The 26,342-nt window shown below is 39.1% G+C and overlaps 2 protein-coding genes across 2 annotated transcripts in view; one reads left to right on the top strand and one right to left on the bottom strand.

Annotated features, from left to right (window-relative positions):
* Positions 1 to 26,342, bottom strand: part of stab1 (stabilin 1) — a 153,442-nt gene that overhangs the window by 109,144 nt on the left and 17,956 nt on the right. The window contains exons 13-28 of the mRNA XM_005469696.3: positions 20,346 to 20,477; positions 20,110 to 20,181; positions 16,294 to 16,407; positions 15,988 to 16,041; positions 13,899 to 13,979; positions 13,622 to 13,780; positions 12,245 to 12,307; positions 10,089 to 10,181; positions 9,617 to 9,703; positions 9,432 to 9,543; positions 6,745 to 6,931; positions 5,061 to 5,154; positions 3,751 to 3,909; positions 3,385 to 3,480; positions 1,745 to 1,837; positions 564 to 611 (exon numbers count right to left, since the gene is read on the bottom strand). Coding sequence (XP_005469753.1) covers positions 564 to 611; positions 1,745 to 1,837; positions 3,385 to 3,480; positions 3,751 to 3,909; positions 5,061 to 5,154; positions 6,745 to 6,931; positions 9,432 to 9,543; positions 9,617 to 9,703; positions 10,089 to 10,181; positions 12,245 to 12,307; positions 13,622 to 13,780; positions 13,899 to 13,979; positions 15,988 to 16,041; positions 16,294 to 16,407; positions 20,110 to 20,181; positions 20,346 to 20,477 — 1,644 coding nt within the window. The remainder of the gene's footprint in view (positions 1 to 563; positions 612 to 1,744; positions 1,838 to 3,384; positions 3,481 to 3,750; positions 3,910 to 5,060; positions 5,155 to 6,744; positions 6,932 to 9,431; positions 9,544 to 9,616; positions 9,704 to 10,088; positions 10,182 to 12,244; positions 12,308 to 13,621; positions 13,781 to 13,898; positions 13,980 to 15,987; positions 16,042 to 16,293; positions 16,408 to 20,109; positions 20,182 to 20,345; positions 20,478 to 26,342) is intronic.
* Positions 21,648 to 25,673, top strand: LOC102077400 (tripartite motif-containing protein 35). Its single transcript, XM_005469695.4, has 2 exons — positions 21,648 to 21,891; positions 22,125 to 25,673. Exons 1-2 carry the CDS (start codon positions 21,837 to 21,839, stop codon positions 23,579 to 23,581), a joined length of 1,512 nt encoding a protein of 503 aa, XP_005469752.1. The 5' UTR covers positions 21,648 to 21,836; the 3' UTR covers positions 23,582 to 25,673.

Here is a 26,342-nt window from a genome sequence, read left to right as displayed (position 1 = left end):
AGCTTCACCTGTGTGAAAGGTAACATTCAGCCTAGGTAGGTGTCTAATTGTTTTGGCTGCCTTGACTCCATTGGCTGGGAGATTTATTCATATTTTTAACTTTTAACAACGCCTTTGCCACTACAGTGCCATGTACAACAATAGATGAGAAAACCATCACACAGTTGACAAAACAGCAATTTCTGTAAAGGCTTCCCTTTCCTGTCAAAAACATAATTTTACAGCAGGTGGAAATGTAGAAAATTTTATAAAATCAGTGTGCGCTTAAGCTGACACTGATTCTTGCAGCAGGCCAAAATGCAAATCAGTACATGTCTTTAGCTTATGTGTCAGTCTCTACACCTGTCTTCTTGGGGGCATCATGTGAGAGGCTCAAAACAGAAAGGAGGGAGCTGCAGGAAAACGGTAGAAGAGGTGAAAATCCCAGATTTCTACCTACTTTCAACATCAGTCACTAAATTAAGAAACTTGCCAGCTATCAAGGCTTTAATGTAGTTTAACTTTGACCCAGAAAACTGACGAAGTTCAATAACTATAGAGTAATTTGTTTACCTCTTACTTACCTGAGTCAGCCGGTAGAAACTGTACATCTTTATATTCATCTCCAGCTCCTGCAAACACAGCCACAGAAACATAACTGTGCAATGAATTACAGTAAATGAATCAAGTCTGAAGTAATACAAACAATAACACAAATATTTTAGAAATCTTGTTTAAAAACATTTTAAAAAGTAAAAACTATGTTATTTATGAGACAAATAACAAACTGAAGCCAAATATACACACTGGACTTCTCTAAGGAGTCAGAAATTTATCAAGTGTAACATTCAACCAGAAAACATTTTTTTCTGTTCAGAAATGCAAAAAAATAACTGGAATCTGGCATCTTAATTAAAAAAAGAGAACTAAAAATAACATTAAATGTGCAGCCCAGTTAATTAGGTTTCTCAGACACAACCCATCCCCAGACATTTGACTTATATGACTTATATAAGTCATATAAGTCTATATAAACTTATATAAAACATATATCATATGAAAGAGCATGGAGAGCGACCCAACACGTTTTCTTTTTCAATTAGATGCCCTATGATGTCACAATGATACAATAAACTTTTGCAAAAATCATGAATACATCTTAAAACCTTTTTTTTTTTTTATAGACGCTAAAGATCTCAGCCAATTGTGCTACAATCATATGAGTAAAAATCATAAAATACAACATTTTAGCATGTAAGGTTTCAAGGTCATAGGTCAAAAGTCAGACATCAGTGCGTTGTTTTATAAGCAGGTTAATGCCCGCCTATTATAATAGAAACATCATAAAACAGTTTTATTATATCCTTGCTCGTATTCTCTGAGTGCTCATGTTAAATTTATTTTTTCTGCAATAAATAAACCAAAAAAATAATTTACATTTTTTTTCCTTTTTTTTTTTGCAGCCTGAGGACCGGCTGCATATTGGCCACATGTATGTTGATTTTTTTTTTCTAATTTTTTGTGCAATGCATTAAAACTGAGTGTAACCTGAAAAATGTTGTATGGTTGAAATGAAATTAAAGCACCTGCAGTAAATAAAAATAAACGCCCTTCAATCCAGATTAGGAAAAAGATATTAGTTCCACACTTTGACTGTCTTTCATTTTATTTTCACTTAATATTGTGAAACTGATTTGGCTCACCATGAAAGTGAATGAGTTCAACTTATATAACCACAATGGATCATAATGAGCTAATTATTTACGTCAAGTAATGATCCGTAGCAAATGTTTCCGTCTCCAGCGTAGCCGTCAGGACAGGTGCAGGTGTGACCACCATCTGTCTTCTCACACTTTGCCTGACATACAAAAAAACAAAACAAAACAAAACACACACACACACACACACACACACACACACAGAATTATAGGATGTTAATCTAAATCATTAATACTGTTGCATAACAAATACTCACAAACTACTCAAATTTTTTGTTTTACATGCAAGAATTTCCTTCGAGATAACAGTTGATGACATCGCCTGTACCAAACATAATGACGAGTTCCGACATCTCAGTATATATCAATAAAGATGAGGTTTGACAAGCCTTAGAATAGTTTTCAGGTTTTCCAAGAGTAGCTGCTAGAGTAGGCAGAGACCACCGTCACTAACTTGTGATGCAGACCCAGTAATTCTGTTCTACGAGCAGGCCTGAAACTGCTCAGTTCAGAAAAGAGAAACCAGGTTTATGCCTAATATGCTCTCAAGGGATAAAGATTTAAACTTTAAAAATAGAAAAGCAATAATACTATGGTCTCTTCAATGACTAGAAGTATGAACTATTTTCTACAAAGTGTGACCATAAACAGCTTTTCTATACACAGAGGGATGCTTTCTTTGTTATCAAACACAGATCAGGACCTCGAATCAACTGTAATTATTTGATTCATCTGGTAAAAGTGGTTGCTCTGACTATGGGTCTCACTAATGTTGGTCTCATCATATCCCCAATACAAAATGCCAAACCAGGAAAAATTTCATGTTGGGAAAAGAATCAGAAGCTCTCTAAAGATTTAATAAAATTCATCCAACAGACAAAGACTTCAAAGACTTTCTTGATGTCTGATCAAATCTCATTATGCAAATAAAAAAAGTTTCACAATCTTTTAGCTATTTTACCTAATTTTTTCAAACTAATTAATTTTAATGATCAGCAGTAAGATATTTTTTCCTTATTGCACAGAAACAGGTAGTGTTTGGTTTTATTTGCCCTGCAAGTAGAGTTCTTCTGAAGTTATATACAAACGCTAATTGATGGGACTGAATCTTTACCATTAACTTTAATGGACTTACACTGTTGCTACATTTTTCTAAATTCAGAGTTAGTGTAACCCATCAGTGAGAACAGCTACAATTATCATTATTGAGTGCTAACCTCCAAGGCCTAAATTGAAGCTTGAGGCTTCCTCCAAAACAAAGCCAGTCCCCTCAGACTCCCATACCCAACTTTACAGCATTAAAACTAATTTAATGCCTGTTACAATGGTACCAGGCTCTATAACTAATTTTTCCCATTAATAATAACTATACATCTCATATATTTGGCTTAAAAGTTAGAGGCTTTGACTAACAGGTGTGCTGACTTGGACAACTGTAGCTGTAAGTGTCTGCTAGGCTTCACCTCCTGACTCACTGAACTGGAGCTACACTCTACATGGTGTTTGTGCTGCTGATAACATAACACTCTACCATTCATCATTCAAAACCAACATGCTTTATTTAACCCAAAGGTTGGGAAATTATGATCTATGGTTATTATTAGTCATTCTTACTTGGCATATGTGTGCATGTGTGTGTGTGTGTGTGTGTGTGTGTGTGTGTGTGTGTGTGTGTGTGTGTGAATACCAGCTCATGGCAGCCTCCGTTCTTTTTTAGGCAGGGGTTGATGAGGTCACACACCTTTCCATTACCCATATATCCAGTTTTACAAACACAGTCACTCTGCAGATGGAGAAACAGTCAGATGAGAAACAGAACAGCCTGACAGCTGGTTAGTAACCAGTTACTTTTACATATACAATGGTGAATTCTCATATTTGCAACTTTTACATAATGTGTTCAGCATATACACAAGTGATCTCTGGTTACTTTGGCCCAGGATTTCTCCTGAGCTTCTCTACTGGAGTACAAGAATCAAAATATGGAGCTGAAAATTCACAATGAACATAGTTCCATTTAAAGTTTATCCTATCACAAATTTTAAGCACCGACCTGTCCGGGTCCGATGTGGTTACAGTCCGCGTTGGGGCTGCAGCCTCCTCGACTCTCCAGCTGACAGTTGTTGATCTCCACACACACTCTGCCATCACCCGTCCAGCCCTCAGCACACACACATGAAGCATTACCCGGACCCGCATACACACACTCAGCCTGTAGAGAAAGAGGATGTCACAAAGACAAGAACACTGCACTGAATATAAAAGAGTTTATCTTTAAGATTACTGAAGGTGAAAAGTTAAATAAAATCACACAAATTAAATAATTATAGCAGAACAACAACACATAAGGCCAGACTTACTAAATGGGACAAAACAGTATGTGAGCATAATCCCCAAAAAGCTTTCGCAGTTGTTGTTAGTTAGTTGATAGATATTTTTTAAACACATGCTCAGTCAGTTCATTTCAATATCAATCAAGAAATATAAGACATGCTTTTTTCTTCTTCTTTCTTTCTTCTTCATTAAATATACAAGCAGTAAGTTGAAACGTTGCAAACATTAGTAAATCAGTTTATTGAAATGAAACTCAATTTGAAAGATCTACAGTCACTCATCTGTCTGCTTTCCTGGGTGTTCGGCTGCTTTTCTGTTCTTTACATCACTACAGATTTCCCACACTGTCAATCTCAATACTGACATCATTACTCTAGTCCAATTATCTTCTTGCCCTCATTCTTTGAGTCAATCAGCTTCCATTTTTGTGTTAAATCTCCATCGTACTCCTTAACAGACCCTCATTCGTTCAACCCTCCTTCTCCTCCTCCCAATCTCCACCCCACAGACACCTCAGTCAGAGCCCCATTTCAGCCTCAGGCTTCTTCTTCACCACCATCAGTGTCTAGACTCCGAGGGGGTCCTGTCCTAAATCCTATCACTGCTTTGATTCTGTGCTGCCATTCTCCATTCACATTTTGCACTCTGAGAAATGAACTCCCAGAAATACAAATGCAACTTAGTCAGTCACAAAAATCTCTGAGTTCCTACGTCTTAAAGCAATCCTGTCAGTGCCCTCTCTCGTAAATACCGACAAAACCCAGTTTGTGCTGGTGCAATGCATTACTAAATCTGGCCTATAGACTGTTGGAATCAGCTCACAATAATCATGGGAAAAAGCAAGAATATTTTTCTTTATTTATTTTGAGGAGGATGTTTATTATTAATGTGACTGAAGAGAAGGAGCGGGGGACTCTGGATAGGTTAAAACAAAGACATTCCCGCTGTGATGTTGTTGACAGCAAGATCACTGTGGTGAGAAAAGACACACACACACACACACACACACACACAAAGAAACAATCTTACATTGGTGTCGCAGTCTCCTCGGTTACTCTTCAGACAGGGGTTGATGGCAGTACAGGAGTGACCATCACCCTCATATCCATCCTTACATACACACCTTATGTAAGACACACACACAGTTAAACAAACTCAACAGGTGATGGAATAACAGAGGTGACAAATCCCTGTTGTTTATTTCTTTGCAGAAGATCACTGAAGGAATTACTAAAAATGTATTTATATAACAGTACAGGACAACCAGAACTTTTTAACCATGCCAGCATTTAAATCTTTGGCAGTTATTTTGGCTTCATTATGGCTTTTGATTGAATGTTTCCATATGAATTTCAAGGGAGTTTCTTAAACGCCCATTAGATTTTTTTTATTATGAAACTCAAAGTAAAACTTAGCTTTTATAGATATATAAAAAAAACAATATGAAATGGTATACCTTTCCTAATCACAAAACTCAGGGTGTGCAGTTGTTCAAAGTTCATTTTTTTCATTCATTCATTTTTGAGAAAATAAGCCTCCCTTAGAGATAGGATGAGGCCCTAAGTTACTCAGGGGCACTCAGAGTAGAGCCATAACTCCTCCACATGCAGGACATGCTAAAGAGTTTATGTCTGTTGGCTGGCACAAGAACACTTGGTGTGCTGGGAGCAGGTGGATACAAAGGACTCAACAGGGTGGGCTGGTGGATGGATGGATGGAGAGATTCGGGGTTAAAAAAAAGGATAATTTTCTGATACTGGGCCAAACACAACAAAGCTGTATAAATGAATAAATTGTCACAAATGTCTGTCTGTCTGATAGCTTCATCTGCCAACAGTATGCCATCTGTCACGAGAAGATCAGTCATGCTAACGCAAGTGCCAAGCAAGCTAGAATAGCGTTTCTAATGAAAACTTGGCGTACTTCACAAAAACCCCAGATCTGATTGAGCATCATCCTTTTCAGGTCAGTAGTGAAACTTAAAAATTGCAGGTATTGTACAAAGTCCTTAATTCTTGATTATCACAGCACGATCTGATATCATCGTGTTGGTGTTGTTCCCAGATCATCATACTAAATGTTGTTCCAGGATCAATATTGCAAGTGACCAATCAGAATGTTGTGACGTCATACTTTTGCGACTTCGGGAAAAACCGCCGTAAAACAAAAAACTGTACTTAAGCTGCGAGAAACCGCCTCTGTCCGCCGATCAACGGACCCTGATCCTAATCCTAACCCTAACCCTTTAATAAACGGTAAGCAGAATTGATATTGTCCTTGCAACACTGGAATTTCATAAATGCACGAATGGCTTGGTGCGCAAAAGAATAACGTCACAACAATGTGATTGGTCACTTGCAATGTTGAACCTGGAACAACATTTTCATGATGATCTGGGAACAACACCAACACGAAGATATCAGATCATCCGATTATCACAAGTACCTTAATCCAAAAACTTAGTCCAAAGAAGAACTGAGGATACATCCGATTACAAAGAGTTTTGTGCAGTTTGTCTCAGACATTGAGGAGTAAGCGAGTGGGGATGGCTTCAGAATCCTAATTAAATGTCCAAAAACAGACCTCAGGAGCCACGGCAAGAACAAGAAACTTTTTGCTGTCTAAAATATACAACACCTAAAAAGGGACTCAACACAAAACGATCCCTCAGCATCAAGTTATAGTAACAGTTTTAGCATTAGTATTTTCTTACGTAATAGCCAGTCCTGTCTGATTACAGTAAGCGTGGATGTGACAATGCTGCAGCAGTCCGTCTGCATTGCACGGCATGGCCGTCTTATCACACAGGTCCCCAGAGAATCCCTCCAAACAAGAGCCTCTCCGACACACACCACTGGTGCCTGGTCGGTTATCGCACGTTCCGTGAACACAGCGGCAATCTAAAGACAAACACATATGTCAGAATTTTCAGTCAGTTAGTTTGAGTATTTAAACAAAATGCACCTCCATTACGTCTTGATGCATTCTCAATCATCCAGGAAAGTAAATCTCCAAAAGTTGAATCTGTTCATCTGGACGTTTTGTGGGAGAAACGTTTCGTCACTCATCCAAGTGACTTCTTCAGTCTCAGCTGACAGCAGGTTTCCCCAAACCTTATAAACAGTACATTTGCATAATGACTGAAACCAGCCCACTGAAGGAACTGACACAGCGGCCAGGGAGGCAGAAGAACAGCACATCAAGAAGGCCCTGAGTAAATGTGGTTATCCCAGCTGGACTTTTGTCAAAGCTGGGAAGGCACCTAAAGAAAGCTCCAGCCGATCCAGGAGAGAAGGACAACCGCTGCCCAGGCGAAAACCTGTAGTGATCCCATATGTGTCAGGAGTATCGGAACAGTTGAGACGCATTTTTTCTAAACACCGGGTCTCTGTGGCTTTTAAACCCCAAAATACGCTGCGCCAAAAACTGGTCCACCCCAAGGATCGGGTCCCCCGACACAAACAGAGTAACATAGTGTACGCTGTTAAGTGCCAGGAGGATTGCCAGGATTTATACATCGGGGAAACCAAACAACCTCTAGCGAAGCAGATGGCACAACACAGAAGAGCAACCTCATCAGGCCAGGACTCTGCAGTGTATTTACACCTACAGGCCAGTGGACACTCTTTCAACGATGAGGATGTACACATCCTGGACAGGGAAGAACGCTGGTTTGAGTGCGGAGTCAAGGAGGCCATTTACGTGAAAAGGGAAAGACCATCTCTGAATCGAGGAGGGGGCCTAAGGGTACATCTTTCGCCATCTTACAATGCTGTGATTGCAGCCATTCCCCAACTCTCTGTGAATGGTACTCATGGCCATTGATCAGTGTTCTTTGATCAGTGGGTTTTGGTCAGTGATTGTTGATCAATGGTCATGAGAATTTGCATAATTATGATTAAGGAAATGACCTCACAGCCCATTGTTCCTTCAGTGGGCTGGTTTCAGTCATTATGCAAATGTACTGTTTATAAGGTTTGGGGAAACCTGCAGTCAGCTGAGACTGAAGAAGTCACTTGGATGAGTGACGAAACGTTTCTCCCACAAAACGCTACGTCCAGATGAACAGATTCAACTTTTGGGGGCACCTCCATTACCTTTTGTACAATACTTTATTTCCATATACAGAGGTTTTTCACACTAAATACTTATCATTATAATAATATTAATCCAGTTAAGCTTTAGAAAACAGGACACTGGATGTTGATATAAGGGTAAAAATTTGTAAATATGATTTCCAAAGATTAATCATGTTTTTTGCCTCATTTCTTCCAGCAGATCCATAAATTAGTGTGATTTATGTGGTTCTGAGTAAAGGGCCTCAACCACTGTTGGATGGATCGACAATAAAATTCTAAGAAGGCCATTCATGTCAGGATTGGTGCAGTGATGTGGACCTTGTACTGGTCTGCTGTGGTGAACAAAGGGCTCAGCATGAAGGCCAGTTTACTGGTTGTTCTACATTCCTATCCTCACCAAAAGAATAGGACTGAGGATAGAGGCAGAGGAAATGAGCTTCCTTCATAGGGTGTCTGTGGTCTTATATACAGGCTGAGGAGCTCAGTCACTCCTGTGTTGAGCTCATACTTCGTTCTTTTGTTACTGTCTTCAAATTTATTAACTCAACAAGCATCAGGAGGCTTAATTTATTTATCGAGACTAGGATGCCATGTGTGCAACTCAATGACCCTTAGTATTCAGAAAAGAAAGATGTTGCAGTACCTTTTCTGAATACCAATAAAAAAATTCAGAATACCAAAGGCCATTTTATTTTCAGGATAATACATAATTCATGCTGATTTTAACAAATAAAAATAATGGCTGCTGCCAGTGCTACCCCTCAGCCTCCTATTAGATACACCTATGGTATAAATTTTACAATCCTACATTGCCTCATTCTTGAGAATCACAAGATTTTCAGAAAATTTGACCTCAAGGTCCCATGAACTCAAGGTCATTGCAATTTGAACACATCTGAGATTTTTAGTAGACAGACCTACTGTATAAATTTCAAAATCCTACATTGCCTTGTTCTCGACTTACAGCATTCACAATAACTCACATTCCCAAAGTGCACGTTCATGCTACCCACCTGCCCGGCAGGGTGACGATAATGCCCAATAAGCCTTTTAAGGCTGAGGGGTAAAAACCCAGAACCAATACCAATACCAACCAATAGAAACTTACAAGAACTAGAGAAAAAATAAACATTAAATAAACAATAAACTCAAAATGAAAAAAGCAAAGTCGCTCTGAAAACCAACAGAATCAAAACTGAACTTAAAAGAAAAAACTAAAACTAAATTTAAAAAACATAATTTCTGTATGTAAAAACATCAAATTGGAAACGCACATTTCATTGAACATAGTGAAAAGCTGTCAGCTAAGAGGAGGCGTTACCTTCGTCACAGTTCACACCATGTTTGTTTGGATCTGAGCAGATGTGGCAGGCAATACCCGTCCAGCCCGCCTGACAGCTACATGAGCCATTACCATGGATACCATCAGAGCACTGTGTGCAATCAAAGCAAAAAATTAAAAATTAAAACACATCAGCTGAAGGCTGCCTGAATGTTCCTCCTTACAGTTCCTTTGTCGTAGCATGGATGCTGAAATCCTCCGATGCAGGGCTTACAGTCCAGACCATAGAAACCTTTACAACACTTTGCTACCTGTCAAACACACACACACACACACACACACACACACACACACACACACACACACACACACATTACACAACAAAAACAATAAATGTTTTCAAATGTATTAAATATATGTTTCAATAAGGATTGGGGAATTGGAAGTGACAAAAGACGACAATCAGGTGTGTCAATAAAGTCACTTCCAATCCAGCTCAGCAACTGTGAACATCCTGATAAATATCACACATAATTAAAATGAAAAACTAATAAAACACAGGAAACTAAGCAGAATTAAACTGATCTGACAAAACAAAAATCACAAATTACATGAAAACAAAAGCAAAGGTAAAATGATTGCCTATAATAACTCAGCTGCATCAAGTTAAAAATAAAGCACCAGTTCCTCTCTCACCTGTTTGGTGGTGTTGCAGTATTTGGCGCAGCCTTTGCTGAGCGATGGCTTGAGAGGAGATGTGACGTACTCGCAGTCACTCAGATGACTACCCTGAATAGACGGAAGCATAGATTTTGTTTTTGCTACAGTTCTCTAGTTCACATAAGAAAAACACACTGGCTGGCAAAATGACCAAAGTGATGTTGGGAAAGATTCCCAGAGCATTCGAAATTGTGTCCCTGTGGAAAGCATGGAATCAGAACTAAGCAAAGAGGGGTTTCTCAACATCAAATCATGGCATGATTGATGGTTTTTGTGAACTTCAAACGCTTGAAACCAGGTCGATTTTTTAGGCAGAATCAGGTGAACACAAAAGCAGAAGAGCAAATCATTAAGCTCTGCAAACTGCGAGGCAGAAAAGCAACTTAATCCCAGACAAAGTAATTATTGCGGATGATAAAATTATTAATCCCAATATGAAATTTTAAAGTTTTTGTCAAAGTTTTCTCCAGTGCTCTTTTACAAGCCACTGCTGTGCTTCAACTTTGTGATGCTCAAAGCTTTTAAAATCCAGTTAAAACTGAGGGTTCTCATCCAGAAAGCATCATGCCAAAAATAAAATAAATCAGTTTAGACTTGAGAAAATTAATTATTTATGCTAACACACCAGGTCATCACAGTTTTTCCAAGTGTCAAGAACTGCAATAATAAATCTTCAACAAATTCAAAGACTGACACAAAGTAGAGAAAAAAAGGTAGGAAGCAAAAGGTTTCAAAGGCTGAAAAAAAATGGTGAGATGTGTCTGAAGACCTCAGAACAACTGCCAAGACACAAATGAATGACTTAGTCAAGTCAGGAAGTGTAGTCTCAAAGAAGATGATCACTTGGACCCTGCACAGGAATGGACTGTGAAGTTGCAGACTAAGAAAAACTCCACTCCTGCAGGAAAGACACCTTCAAACCAGCCTGAAGTATGCTAAGGACAACCTAGAGAAAGAGTATGCATGCTGAAAGTGCGTCCTTTGATGAGATGAGATCAAATTAGAGCTCTTTGGCCACAGAGATGCTGCTTATCTTTGAAGAAAGAAAGAACAGGCGTACAAAACAAAGAACACCATCCCCACAGTGAACACGGTGGTGGGAGTGTTATGCTGGGGGGACACTTCAGAGTGTCTTGAACTGGGAATCTTGTCAAGGTGGAAGAAACCATGAAGAAAGAAGGATATGTGAAAATTTTCAAAGAAAATCTCAAGCAGTCACGAGCAAAACTGGGTCTGGATCGTCGCTTACCTCCAGATGACCACAGTGAATGTTATTGACTGGCCTCATTAAAGCCTTGACTTGAATCCCACTGAAATCTGTGGGGGGTAACTGAAGCTCTATGCCAGAAGACCATCAAATCAAGAGGAGCTTGAGCGATTCACCAAAGAAGAATGAAACGAGCGACTGCAGACTGTTATTGAGCAAAAAGTGACTACTAGCATTGGAGGGGGGTAATAATTTTCAACCTGGTAGTTTTTGTGAAATATTTTTTTCCTTGTGTGAAGTAAAATAATGTAAGCATCTAAAATAAAACTAGGATGTTTGGAAAAGCTGTGTTAAAAATTCCTTGCTCTGTTTAACAGCACCTGGGTCATACTTAAAAAAAATCATAGGGGGGATAATAATGCTGTCCTCATTTGTATATAAAGAATAGAAGTTTTCAACGAGCCTGTTAAAGAAGGATGTGTACTGGTGTTATCTGAGAAAGAAAGTCACTTTAAACCTCTTCTCAGCAGCAGATGTGGGGGAGTCTATTATAAATGCTGATTTTACTAAAGACTGTATATTAATATGGACATAGTCACTGTGTTTGACACCTCAAGCCAGATATGATGAACAAGAGGTGTCAGTATGACACTTTTCACTGTAGATGATTAAATAACCAATGACTACAGGATGTGAGACACACCACAAAAAGACTGAGAACCACCCCCTTAGACTTTATACAACCAGACTTCATTCTTTTAACAAGAGGAGTCACCCCCTGCAGGCGACTAGGAAGAATGCAGGTTTGAGGCAGATAGATATCAGCTTTACTTTTCAGACCCCTGAAAGCTAGGGTTATCTTTGATGTAGGGTAATAACAAATTATAAAGTAGAAGACAATAGAAGAGAACAGAATGCATTTTACCAGCTCGGTGCTGCCTTCTGGACACTGGGTTGCAGAGAGGTAACTGCAGTGAACACAGGGACCCTGAAAACACACAAAAATGAAACTTTAATATTTAAGGCAGAGGTAATACGTGCCATCATTGGGTGTTGTTGTCTGTTGTTTTTTTTAAATCCATTGATTCAAACACATTAACATGCGCTAAAAGAGTTAATCCTGCTCTACTGAAAACGGCAAACCTGCTGAAAGGAAGGCTATGATTAGAGCTGGGAAATTAATAGGAAATGAATAAAAGCCCATATTTAGAACCTGTAATCAACATAATAAAAAACTCTCCTGAGAGGTGTGCAAACCTGGTGATTAACTACAATAAACGTCTTACTGCAAAGGTTTCTCCACCAAGCACTAAGTCATGTTTCGTTTGGGGATCAAATACTTATTCCACAAAGTGACACAAAAATCAATTTGTAGGTTTTATTTTATGTATTTTCTATGTCTTTTTGGTTGATATACTGTCTCTCTCCAGACTAAGACTGTTCATTTCTTTGAACTTGAGTAAACTTACAAATTCAGCAGAGGATCGAATAATTTTTTCCCTTATTGTATATGTGTGTGCCTTCCTTTATTCAAGTGTGTAATAATAATTATTCTTTAACCAAAATCAAGGTCAAATGTTCAGTTAATTGTGATTGTGGTTTGAGGTAATATCGCCCAGCTCTATCTATGATATTTCCATTTCTACAGGAGATGTCCTGCCATTAAAATTCATTGAGTATTATAAACAGACAAAAATGTCATTGAGAGAATCTTTTCAATTATGGCTTCATCTCCAAAAAACAGGCAAAAATGCTCTTCAAAGTCAGGACAGTGCTACCATTGTTGTTTCTCCTTCATCGCAGTTTAAAATACAATGACATGCAGCAGTAGTGACACCAGCTATTTCACCAACAACAAACTCTGTTTGCAAAAATGCAAGCATGGCCTATTTCTAAATGATACACTTCAATGTTCATTTTGACAAAAATTTGATTTCGTAGGAGAAATTGATGTTTTAGTTTCTTAAAAGCAGATGAGTTCTGGTATTCATTTACATCTGCAAACTGTCAACCAGACTCAAGGCAAAAGGTTAAGAGTTACACTGTGTGAAAGAAAGAACCAATATAGAAAAACTGATGGATAGTGAAAGCGTTGCTGTAACACATGTGCTAACATCTTTAGAATCTGCTGACACCCTTTTTAATTACCCCTCGCCCCCAGAACAAAACTGATTCAGACTCTGTGTGTGTGTGTGTGTGTGTGTGTGTGTGTGTGTGTGTGGTGTGTGTGTGTGTGTGTGTGTGTGTGTGTGTGTGTGTGTGTGTGTGTGTGTGTGTAGGTGTGTGTGTGTGTCTTTCTCACCACAGTGATCTTGCTGTCAACAACATCACAGCGGTGAGGCAGGATGGGAAGGATGGAGGGCGGGTACAGCAGCCCATCAATCATATGTATGATTCCATTGGATGCCACGATGTTGGTGCTCATCAAACGGATGCTCTTCTCACCCAATACGATCCCGCCCTGCAGGACAGAGAAGTGGAGGACAGCTAGTGTTTAAGTCATCTGCTAATGTGTGTCCTACAAATGGTGGAAATTAAACTGTGACACGCATTGTTAAGTACCAATGAACTATACTTACGTCCTCAGCTGCAGCGATTTTGACCATCTGATTTGCCATCGTCTGAATCCGAGAGAGTGTGCTCAGATCATCAACTGTCAGCTACAGACAGAAAAAAAAATCATAACCAATCTAATTTTTCAACCATGAACAAAGAATATCTAATGACGTTTATATTTCTAGTGCCCTGATCAGTAGTGTGGCTAAGGGTCAATAAATGTGAGGAGTTTACACTTTTACAAGCAGAAATGTGATTAAAGAATATCTTAATAACTCATGTGATAAAATTAAAAGGTTACATGTCTGGCTTTTCTTTATTTCCTTTCATACTTATTCTGTTGCAGTGGTTGACGCTCATATTGAACATCCACCGATCCATTTTCTACCGCTTATTCAGAGTTCCCTCACCCAAGCCACTTCTTCCATCTGTAACCCGAATCCAAACTGGAAGCTGGTCCCACAGAAGAGGGGCCTGAAAGCTGAAGGCTCTGCCTCCCATTCTATTTTTAAATACCCTGGGAATCACAAGCCCACAGTCTGAGAGTGAAGAGCTCTAATGGGGTGATACGATACTTCGAGGTCATTAAGATAAGATGGATCCTGATTATTCAAGAACTTGTATGTGAGGAGCAGGATTTTGAATTTGATTCTGCATTTAACAGGGAGCCAATGAAGGGAAGCCAATACAGGAGAAATATGCTCTCTCTGTCTAGTCCCTGTCAGTACTCTTGCTGCACCATTTTGGATCAACTGAAGGGTTTTCTGGGAATTTTTAGGACATCCCAATAATAACAAATGACAGTAGTCCAGCCTAGAAGTAATAAATGCATAAGCTAGCTTTTCAGCGTCACTCTGAGACAGGATGTTTCTAATTTTGGAGATATTGCACAAATGGAAGACAGTAGTCCTACATATTTGTTTAATATGTGCATTCAGGAAAATAACTTGGTCAAAAAAAAAAAACCTCCAAGATTCCTCACAGGTAATGGTAATCCCATCCAGAGTAAACATCTGTCTAAATACCGCATTTCTACAATTTTTTAGACTGTATACGATAACCTCACTTTTATCTGAATTTATAAGCAGAAATTTTTAGGTCATCAAGGTCTTTATGTCTTTAAGAATTCTTGCAGTTTAACTAATTGGTGTGTGTTATCTGGCTTCATTAATAGATAAAGTTCATATCTTGTTCATGTGTCAGAACAAGATCTAGATTGTGTAGAAAGTGGTAGGTGGGTTTTGAAAGAAGCCACTTGAGTCTAATAATAGATTAAATGCCGTGTTGAGGCTGTCATTTTTAGTATCTACATGGATGCTAAAATCACCCCCAATAATTATTTTATCTGAGCTGAGAACTGAGTCAGATAAACACTCTAAGAAATCAGACAGAAACTCTAATAAGGCCCAGGTGGACGATAGACGATATCAAATAAGACAGGTTTTTCAGTTTTCCAGTTAGGTTGTACAAGGCTAAGAGTCAGGCTTTCAAATGAATTAAAACTCTGTCTGGGTCTTTGGCTGATTAACAAGCTGGTGTGAAAAATTGCTGCCTGTTTTCCCAGCTGCTCGGACAATCAGCTGGGGGAGAGCTAACAGGGTCTATGCTTCCTTATATTTAAGGAAATGAGTCCTTGTTACAAACAGACAGTATGAATGGAGGGACGTAGCTGCTAATGATGTGTGCAACTAGTTGAACAGACATTTAAATGTTACTGCTCCAGAAATACTAGTCAATTACACCACACACTGGCTTCACTGACACATCGTTAGTCAGTGAGATTATCCTAGATAATCCTCCTTTCGGACTCTAATAATAAACATAATTTGCAAAATTAGCTTCATGTTTTCACTGACGTGACCTGAAAGTGTCACTGCCTGATGGCCAATAAAAAAAATGCATGTTTCTTGGTGGCACCAAGGCCCAGAACAAGATAAATAAGGACTATTTTGAACTGTGAGCAATGCAAAGCTAAGAATAAAAGTGTGGAGTTAAGACTTTCTTCATCTGTGTTCACCAATGGGTAAAAGAAAAAAGAAAAGAAAAGGCAACAAGTGAAAGGTAAATAAATGACTCTGATAAAAGGATTGGGGAGTTAGGATGAGAGCTCACCGCAGCCTGGGAGAAAACGTGGTGTCTGAGGAGTTCCTGAAGTTTATATTTGGCCTGGAAAAAAAAATATATTAAAAACACAATCTCTAATATGGCCAATTGTGCTTTAGAAAATAACAAAACTGAACATATCTGGGTTACTTCAAGATGAATATTATCAGTAAGAATTAAGTTTGGGACAGAGTCACAAAGTGTTTGGTCTTCTCATTTGATTTGTTGATAATTAAAAAAAACTCAGCATGTGTTGTCTACACTAATCATAAAGAGATGAAAAGTGTCATAAGAAGTGACTCCCTGAGGTCTTACGTCATTCAGCATGTACAGGATGCTGCCATCTCGGGATCGGTCCACAGCCTGGTTGGTGGGGACGAACACAGTGAGGGGTCCTGGCCCCCGCAGCGGTGGCGGCGCCCCACAGTTCTACAGAAAAACACATATCTGATTAACAGATGAGGATTTAGCACAGATTTCCTTTAAGCCTCAGTGCCAGACTGAATACAGAATTAATCACTTGCAAAGTCATGCCTCCCTGAGTTCAAGTCAGAGAAGTTTCATTTAAATTTGTATAAATTTTGGGGGAAAAAACTCATTGATTTCACGCAAACAAAACAAGCCAGTTTTACAGGCATTTACCATCATTTTATGAAAATACAAAAATAGTTGCTTGGAGATTCAAACTGAGAGGTAGGCTGATTTGAAACAAAGACCTTCTTATAGTGGTTCAATATGCTCATGTTATCGAATATGTATGTACATGATACATCCCAAAAGTCTGAAGCTGAAAATGTTTAACTAAATGATCTGCATTCTCATCAGTTTATAGTCTGTGTAGAATACATTACATAATATAAATTGTAGTGTATTGCTCAAGAGCCACAGTGTTAGACATGCTACACATAAAAAATCTGATGTGTTATTTTAAAATTGCGTTTCTTAAAGTGGGGAAGCTGTGTAAATATAACTAATTTGAAAATAACTTAATCCACACATTTAAGGAGCACAAGGACAATATGTCAAATGATGAAATTAACTTTTTTTTTTTAACTTAAATGCGCCTTTAAATTAAGGAATCACCAAAGTACAATAAAAAAAAAGAATCTGGGGACTTCACAGAATCCTTTTTAGCGAGGCCGTGCATACTTCAGCAGGAATGCCAGACCAGATTCTGCAGGTAGTTACAGCATGGCTCTGTAATAAAAGACCTGTCACTCACTTACACAATGATATCTGACACCTCATGAAATTTAAAATATCTTCCACAAAACGAGGAAAGCTTGAGAGAAGTTGACATTTACATCAAATGTAAATGGCCTGTATTTGTATAGCGCTTTACTAGTCCCTAAGGACCCCAAAGCGCTTTACACATTCAGTCATCCACCCATTCACACCCACACTGGTGAAAGCAAGCTAGATTGTTGCCACAGCCACCCTGGGGCACACTGACAGAGGCAAGGCTGCCGGACACTGGCACCACCAGTAGGCAGCGGGTGAAGTGTCTTGCCCAAGGACACAACGACCGAGACTGTCGGAGCCGGGACTCGAACCGGCAACCTTCCGATTACAAGACGAACTGCCATCTCTTGAGCCACAATCATCCACGATCATGGCTCATGTGACGCTATGAGTTTAGCCAGAGCTCCTGGAGTATAAGTTAAAAAAGAATGAAGCTGGTGGTATTAGGCTGCACTGTAAATTGGGTTTAAATTAAATTAAACCTCTTAAAAAAAACTGTGTCATCAGGACTTCCACTACTAATCTTTCTGTGACCTTGTTTTTTTGAAAAAATGGGGAAAAGAAGTGTCATAACTGTGGTGTGGAAGACCTAATGTAAAAAAAAGAACAACCTGAAATGAACACAAGAATACAAAAAAACATAAAGAAAGTGATAATCCAAAACAAAAGCAAAAGGACCCTCTCCAAGTAAATGAACAGGTTATACAGAGAAAGATATTTGCAGATGACTTAGCAAGGACAAAAGGAAACACAGGACTGTATACACAGAAAACTAAATACTAATGAGAAATACAGCTTACAACAGGTGGAAGCAATCAAGGTCAAGGTCAGGTTTATTTATAAAGCACATTTCCAAACAGTCCATGCTGCACAAAGTGCTTAACAATGTAAAATGCCACTAAAATAAATAAAATGCAAAAACAATGATGCAGTAAAATATAGAAAAAACAAATAAGCAGATGAAATATGTCATAAAAAACAACTAAAACAACAATAACAACTAATGGTGTTAAAACCAAAATGTTTAGGTCAAAGTGTGTTAAAAGTCAGACCATAAAAATGTGTCTTTAGTAATGATTTAAAATGTTCAACTGTTTGTGCAGATCTAATATTAAGAGGAAGACTATTCCAAAGCCTGGGACCTGCCACAGAGAAGGCTCTGTCACCACAAGAGATGGGCTCAGCTGTTAAGTGAATTAAAAACAAAAAGTAAGAGTTTAAATTAGATCCTGTAAGGAACAGGAAGCCAGTGTTGAGAGGCCAAAACTGGGGTTACATGCTCCTTCCGTTTAGTGCCAGTTAGCAGACAAGCAGCTGCATTTCGGACAAACTGGAGACAATAAAGAGAGGCCTGGTCCAAACCAAAGTACAAAGAATTGCAGTAGTCCAGTCTGCAAGTAATGAACAGATGAATAACACATTCAAAGACATTAGCTGGAAGGTATGGCTTAACCTTGGCTAGCTGTCTTAAATGAAAAAAGCTGGATTGGCACTGCGCTCACCTGCCTACACAGTTTGAAGGAACCATCAAGGTACACAACTAGGTTTTTTTTACATTTGTCTTACAACAGGAAGATAAGGGGCCCAGAGCAGTGTCAGTGTGATTATTAATGAAGTTACCAAAAATGACAAATTCTGTTTTGTTTTCATTTAATTTTAAAAAATTTAAAGACATCCACTGTTTAATGTCATCAAGGCAGCGTAATAATAGCTGAAGTCAGTCTGTCCCTGCTTTTAAAGGCAGATCGATCTGCAAGTCATCTGCAAAACAGTGAATTAAAGATTGTAGCTAGAGAAAATAGACCCCAGTGGGAACATATACAGTGCAAACAAGGAGGACCCAAAATAGAGCCTTGAGGTACACTATAATTAAGAGGGACTATTTGGGAGCTGCGGGGGCCCAGGTTGACATAAAAAGTCCTTCCAGATAAACAGGACCAAAACCACTGGAGGGCAGACCCTTTTAGGCCAGCATATGATTCCAGCCGTGATAGCAGGATATCATGGTCCACCGTGTCAAAGGCTGCTGTCCAACAACAAGACGGCAGCAGGGCTGCCAGAGTCCAGAGTTAAACGAATGTCATTAAAAACCCTTAAAAGGGAATTAAGGGCAGAGAGGAAGGAAAAGAAAAAATTCACACAGTGAAAAAAGAAACAAAAGCACTCTGAGAGTGCAGCTCACTGTAGTGAGCATGTCACTCCTGCAGTATTTACTTTAGGGTAGTATGGCAGATGTTTACTTTAAATACATAAAGATTATGCAGATATTGATTAGTAAATAACTACTATATTACTAGGCAGCTCACTCTCTCTATCTATTGGCAATACTTTCTTTACAGATAAAATACACTGTTATATCATTGAGAGAATGGCAGCTATGAAATGTAAAAGTGAGGTCAGAGGTCAAATGTGACATGATATTAAATATGTGATATTTAGAAAAAATTATATACCAGTTTCATTAATGATGCCAATACAAACAAAGGCAGTAGTTATTTTAAGCACGATTTTAAAGATAAAAGACAATTTATGAAAGCTAGAGGCTGCAAAAGCAAAAATGTGTTGCTGGAAAGTTTTGGAAGTGATTCACGAAGAATGCCTTCAACACTGAAGCAGCCGATTCATTAACATTCGTTAACATTTCCACCCGGAAATCCAAATAAATTAGAACTCATCCCCACAACAGGCACAAAATAAAACAATTTGGCATTAAATGTGGCACAATTGTAAATAAACTCCCAGCAAATCCAGTTTGTATGATACATTTGAATTGTTTAAAATGTTTAAATTGTAAGTGTTATTTGTTTTATTAAAGTAAAACTATTTCAGCATGCTGTCAAATAAAGGAAGGAGACAAACGTGAGGGTGCATAGTCACACACATACTTACATCGACCAAAGAAAGGAAGCGGTTGTACTTGTCATCCTTAGTCAGAATCTCTCCAACTGTCAAATCAGCAAACTTAACACAAGAAGAAGACATTAAGTTTCATATTGTGCTGTACTGTAAAGGAAAAAAATAACTGCAGTGTTTTAATGTTTTTCACTCAGCTGTTGTTTAAGCTTTTTTCTGTTTCTTTTTTTGGTGTTTTCAGGGAGTTTTCCAAAATTTGTGTATTTACTTACCTGTTCATCACGAGGGGAGGAGTCAGTGGTTGTGATGGGTTGGTCTATGATGTGAATGATCCCATTGGATGCCGGCAGGTCTTGCTGGATGACAGAGTACAGTTTTCTGGGGTTGTCCAGTAGGATGAACCTCTAAAACAAGAGTAAGACAACAAAAAAAAGACTTTCTTTAAAAAGCCTGTGCATGTTATGAAAACAAGAATCCAGGTTCAAGGAGGTTTACATGGACTACACTTTTTTCCCTCAACAAACATACAACATTTTTAAAAAGTTAACACTTTTTTTACAGCTTCATCTGTCATTGTACCACAAAGGATGCTAAATGAAGCCAGCATTAAGCATTAAAAATAGATTCTGGTGAACTGTTTCCACCAGTCACATCCTTTACACATTACAGGAAGCCTTTAAGATTGGTGTAACAATGAGACAATTACTAGTATTGTGGTGGTGGTGCAACAGCATAATGCAACAGCAGTGAAAATGAGGCTGTTGTAGTTTATGGCTGATCTCCTCCTCTCCTTTGTGACACATGGCAAAGAGCCTGCACTGTACCTGGGACGGTGAACGCAGGTGGAGTGAAAGAAACACTGTTCTAGACTTGACAGCTGCAACTTTACTGCTGTAATTAGAAAGAAACCCTCTGCAGGTTAAAAGCCAATGAGATCCCTTTATCAGACCACCGGCTCAACAGACTTAAACACTGAGAAAATTAGTCTGTTTACCTGCTTCTATCCACCTCTGTCTGGAGTTACAAAGATGCTTAATAAAGAACAATTGACAAGATAAACTGGTAGCTTAGTTTGTCAATCTTTAAATTGACACATTTATTGTGTATGTTGCTTCAGACTGATAGCGGCCGGCTCGTCTCTCTTTAGTTATAGAGTGACAAAGTTATGAAACTATCTCTTTGTTTCTTATTTTTCACAAACAAGAGTCCAGTAAAGCTTTGACCTATGGGTCTAGGGGGCCTGTGATGGGAAAAAAAAACAGGCGTAAGTACTGTTAAAGCACTTTGTAAATTGGAGGAAATCGATTCTCAAGGGTTAGTGTTTTTTCCCAGAGTTACAGATGTAAAAATGAGCAACTCTAACCTTGCATAGTTATAAATTGAATAAATGAAGGAATGAGACCCTTGCTTCACTCTTAGGATACTTTGTGCACCTTTGAGAGCATTGCAACCTTTGGCACACTTTCCACGGACGGACAGCCCAGACGTGCAGATAAAGCAGGAGCCCTGAGCCCTTCTGTATCTGACTGCCAGAGATAAGTGCTCGTGTTATATTCTGCAGAAATGGTGATCTGTGACAGAACTGTCTCTGAATCTACTTTGTGACTCCTGACTAGTTATCATTTTATTTACCATGTTAAAGATCTGTCATGATGTACTTTCATCATACATGAAATACTGTTGAACAAAAATACAACTAGTGTGATAGAGACGCATGAGAGAAAGCTCCGCCCACTGTGTGAGGCCATGCAGTCAAGCAGGAAATGCTGCTTATTGTTTTTGTCTTCCTGGAAGGAGAAGCATACACAGAGACAGACGGTAAGGATTCTAATCACACCGTAAAATATCACTTCCAACTAATGAAGACAGCTCCGTGAGGGAGCACTGTGAACACTGGGATAACTGGAAAATAGGAATACTTGCAATTCCTGCCAACTGCTGCAGTTTGCTCTACTTTATGATCTGAAAGTGCTGTGACAGAAAGTGAAAGCAGCTGTCAGAGAATCTTCCGGACTGACTGACTTCACTTTTATTTTTTGCTGTGTTTTCAGCTTCATTCACAGGCAAAATGTCGCTCAGATCAGAAGAGGATTTCTTATGTCCTGTCTGCCATGAAGTCTTCAAAGACCCTGTTGTGCTGTCATGCAGCCACAGCTTCTGCAAAGACTGCCTCCAAAAATGGTGGTGGGGGAAGAAAACATATGATTGTCCGTGCTGCAAGAGAAGATCCTCAAAGAGTGATCCCCCTCGTAATTTGGCATTAAAGAACCTGTGCGAGGCCTTTGTAGCGGAGAGAAGCGAGAGAGGCGAGAGAGGCGAGAGAGGCGACAGAGGCGAGAGAGTTTCAGAGGGGTTTGAGTCACTCTGCAGTCTGCACTCTGAGAAACTCAAAATCTTCTGTCTGGACCACCAGCAGCCAATATGTGTGATCTGTCGAGACTCGAAAATGCATAGCAACCACAGATTCAGACCCATCGATGAGGCTGCACAGGATCTCAAAGAGGAGCTCCAGAAATCCCTGAAGCCCTTAAAGGAGAAACTGCAGGTCTTTGAAGATGTTAAAGGAAACTATGATCAAATAGTGAAACACATCAAAGTCCAAGCCCAAAGCACAGAGAGGGAGATTAAGGAGCAGTTTAAGAATCTTCACCAGTTTTTGCACGATGAAGAGAAGGTGAGGATTGCTAACCTGAAGGAGGATGAGGTGCAGAAGACTAAGATAATGAAGGAGAAGATTGAGAGTCTGAGCAGAGAAACAGCAGCTCTTTCTAGCACAATCAGAGCCACGGAGAGGGAGCTCAAAGCTGAAGACATCTCATTCCTGCAAAACTACAAGGCTGCAGTTAAAAAAGCCCAGCAGCGCCCCCTGCTGCAAGATCCAGAGCTGGCTTCAGGAGTGCTCATAGATGTGGTCAAACACCTGGGCAACCTGACCTTCAACGTCTGGAACAAAATGAAAGAGAAGGTCTTCTACAGTCCTGTGATTCTTGATCCAAACACTGCCGACCCAGAACTTGTTGTATTCGATAATCTGAGCAGCGTGAAATCAGGAGAGCGGAAACAGCTTCCCAAAAACCCGGAGAGAACCAAGTTCTCCTGCTCTGTTCTCGGCTCTAAAGGCTTCAACTCAGGGACACATGAGTGGGATGTTGATGTTGGAAACAACAAGGACTGGGAACTGGGCGTGTTGAGCGAGTACTCCCAGGTCAGCGGGCGCCTTCAGTCAGGACTGTGGAGAATTTTGTTCTCTAATGGTAAATTCTCAGCATTTTCATCACCAGACACTGAGAAGGATCTAGCAGTGAAGAAGGAAGTGCGGAGGATCAGAGTCCATCTTGACTTTGACAGAGGAAAGTTGTCGTTCTCTGATCTCGACACTAATACCCACATGCACACCTTCACACACAGCTTCTCTGACACCCTGTTTCCTTACATTTACACTGAGAATCCTCAGCCAGTGAAGATTTTACCAGTGAAGGTCACTGTGACAGTGGAAAAGAACACTTAGGGTGATGCATATCATGATAAAGTTGGGAAATAATTACAAAACTGTGAGACAAAATGTGTTAACTGTTTAGGAACATAGCGCAACTTTAATATTAACGGCGCAAATATTAGACAAGTGTGCAATCTGGTGAATATAAAAGACTGCTGCAATGGTGATGTGATGAAGTACTCTCATATCTTTATTGGTTTTATTTATACCTCAATATACATAAAATCAAAAGCTACTCGATAGTCTACAATGGAACATTTAGGTCGGGATTTATGGTTGTTTTGTAGAAATATGGTCTCATTTAGCTTAGTTGCCCTGTTATAGTTCGTTGTTCATTAGATTCCCCTTTTGTCTTCACCCCTGTGTCTCATGTTAACGTCTCTCAGTGTTTCCTGTTTTATTTTGAAGAGTCAGCTGTCTCCATGTTCAATGTGTTTTGTTTTACTTCCCCTGTGGTGTCATTATGTTCCTTTGTGTCAGCTGTTTCCCCACGTCTCCACTTCCCTCATCCTGTGTATCTTCATTCAGTCTTTGTCAGGTTGTCTGTGTTACTTTCACGATGTCATGTCACGCCAAGGTATTTCATGATTCAGCTCAGGTCATGCTCATGTTCCATGTTCCTGTTTTTTTCCTCGCTTTTCGCATGCTCCTGCCCCGAATCATGTTCATGTCTTTCGTTGCAGTTGTCGTAGTTTAGTTTCTTCCAGTTTAGGTTTTAGTTTAGTTTTCGTTCCTGTTCACTTTACCGCAGGCTTGGCCAGCTCCAGGCCTCGAGGGCCGGTGTCCCTCAGGTTTTAGATATCACCCTGGGTCTACATACCTGAATCAAATGATTCGTTCATTACCAGGCCTCTGGAGAACAAGACAAGTTGAAGAGGTCATTTAGCCATTTAAATCAGCTGTGATGGATCAAGGACACATCTAAAACCTGCAGGACACCGGCCCTCAAGGCCTGGGTTTGGACACCACTGCTTTACCATGTTTTTTGTACTCATGTTATCAGCCAGAATAAAAGGGCTCGCTTTTTTATTATTCGAGTTACCTTTTTATGCTCCGTTTTTTGGTCTGCATTTGGTTCCAGTATTCACTCTACACACAGTCACCTCCCGCTGCCTGTGACAGAAACGTGTGGGGTATTTTTCTGGCTTCTTCATGAACAAGAATGTTTAAGATGCCTGAGTATATGAAACACAGCCCTCAAAATAATGTTTCACAATGCTCGTGACTTCACTTAGGCTTTGGGAAAGAAACTTAAAGGGAAGGGAAAACCCTGAGTTACAGGGTTACACTATGCTTTTATTTTTAAATTCACAATGTTTTTAAATGTTGGTGTTTAAATCCACAACCTTGCTGACACTTCACAGCAAGGTTTATATAGTTGTTTACCACTATTACTCAGACTTTGAGTAATTAAGCAATTTATTAAACTTAAAACTAAAGAAAAAGTAAAGGAATGACACAAAATGAGAGAATTATTGCAAAAAAGAGCGTGTCACGTAATTCTGAAGATAATATCCTCATAAATCTCACCTAACATAATCTCTGTCAAATAATTTCTGCTGTGATTTAATGATGTGTTGAGATCCACGTGTTACTTATCAGATTGTTTTGTTTGGTTTAACAAGACGTTTAATAATGAAAAAAATCTAATAAACTGTGTGGGTTGTGATTTGAAGATATATAAATTGTATGTAACTGAGTGTAATGGACACACTCAGTTGGTAAATAAAAATAATTTTCATTCAATAACCAGTCTCCATCACCAGCGAGTTATGCCAGCATGTTACGATAGAGAAGTGTTGAGGCGACGGGTGACAGAACACGATGATGATAACACTGTTGGAAGTGCTGATTTTAAACACAATGGTGTGTGATGGTTTTGTAGATACTATCACACTATCTTGAGTCTGCGTCTTGAAAACTGCTGATAGAGGTAGTGAAGAGTTGCATCACTTAAATGTTTGTGTTATGCTATATTAACCACATGGATGCAAACAAAGAAATGCAAGGGGAAATGATTTTCTGTAGCATGCACTTTGCTTTGTTCCACTTTGTCTTTTTGCTTTTTCTGATTGTGGGAAGAATAAAAATCAAGCTGAAAGAACTTTTTTGTTTCTGGTGTATCCTTGTAACCAACTTATTAATGTAGACTGAACATTGGCAGTCTGGTGGTTCAGCGGTTAACACTGCTGTGTCCCAGAGAAGAGAGCCGGGGGCTCTTATGTGTGAAATCTGCATTAAACTTCAGTTAAATAAAAAATATGCTGGGCTCCTGTCTTGACCCATGAAAGAGATTCTTAATAGTTTCACTTTGTAGTTAAAGTGAAAATCACACTTACTTCAAATCACTGGAATTGTGTGTCAAAGTCTGTTCTCCTGCTTGGTTATATTATACGGACAGAAATTTGAGCTCTGCAACATCACTCCACTTGTCACAATTTAAAGAAAAAATCTCATTAATGGATATAGAATAGTTTCAACAGAAAATCTGCAGGATTTTAATGTCTATGTGATTATGAGAGTAACAGAGAAAAACTTAATTTGGGTGCATTTTGGGAAAACTTTCAAAGGTCACATCACCATGTGATGTCAAACTTGCAAAAATAATTTTCTGATACAGTGTGGGTTTGTGTAAGGTGGGAGGCAATGATTGATTTTTAGGAAAAAGTCTTGTTGTGACTGATAAATATCAAACACTCCAGTCTTGTTGAGTTTCCAGACAACAGCATGTTGGACCTGAACTAAAAGCTCCAGGAAATTTTGACCTTCTGCT

Source organism: Oreochromis niloticus, linkage group LG5 (assembly GCF_001858045.2).
Source record: "Oreochromis niloticus isolate F11D_XX linkage group LG5, O_niloticus_UMD_NMBU, whole genome shotgun sequence".
Taxonomy (NCBI): Eukaryota; Metazoa; Chordata; class Actinopteri; order Cichliformes; family Cichlidae; genus Oreochromis; species Oreochromis niloticus.
The sequence above is the reverse complement of the archived record's forward strand: the minus strand, read 5'-3'. Positions and strand labels throughout refer to the sequence as shown.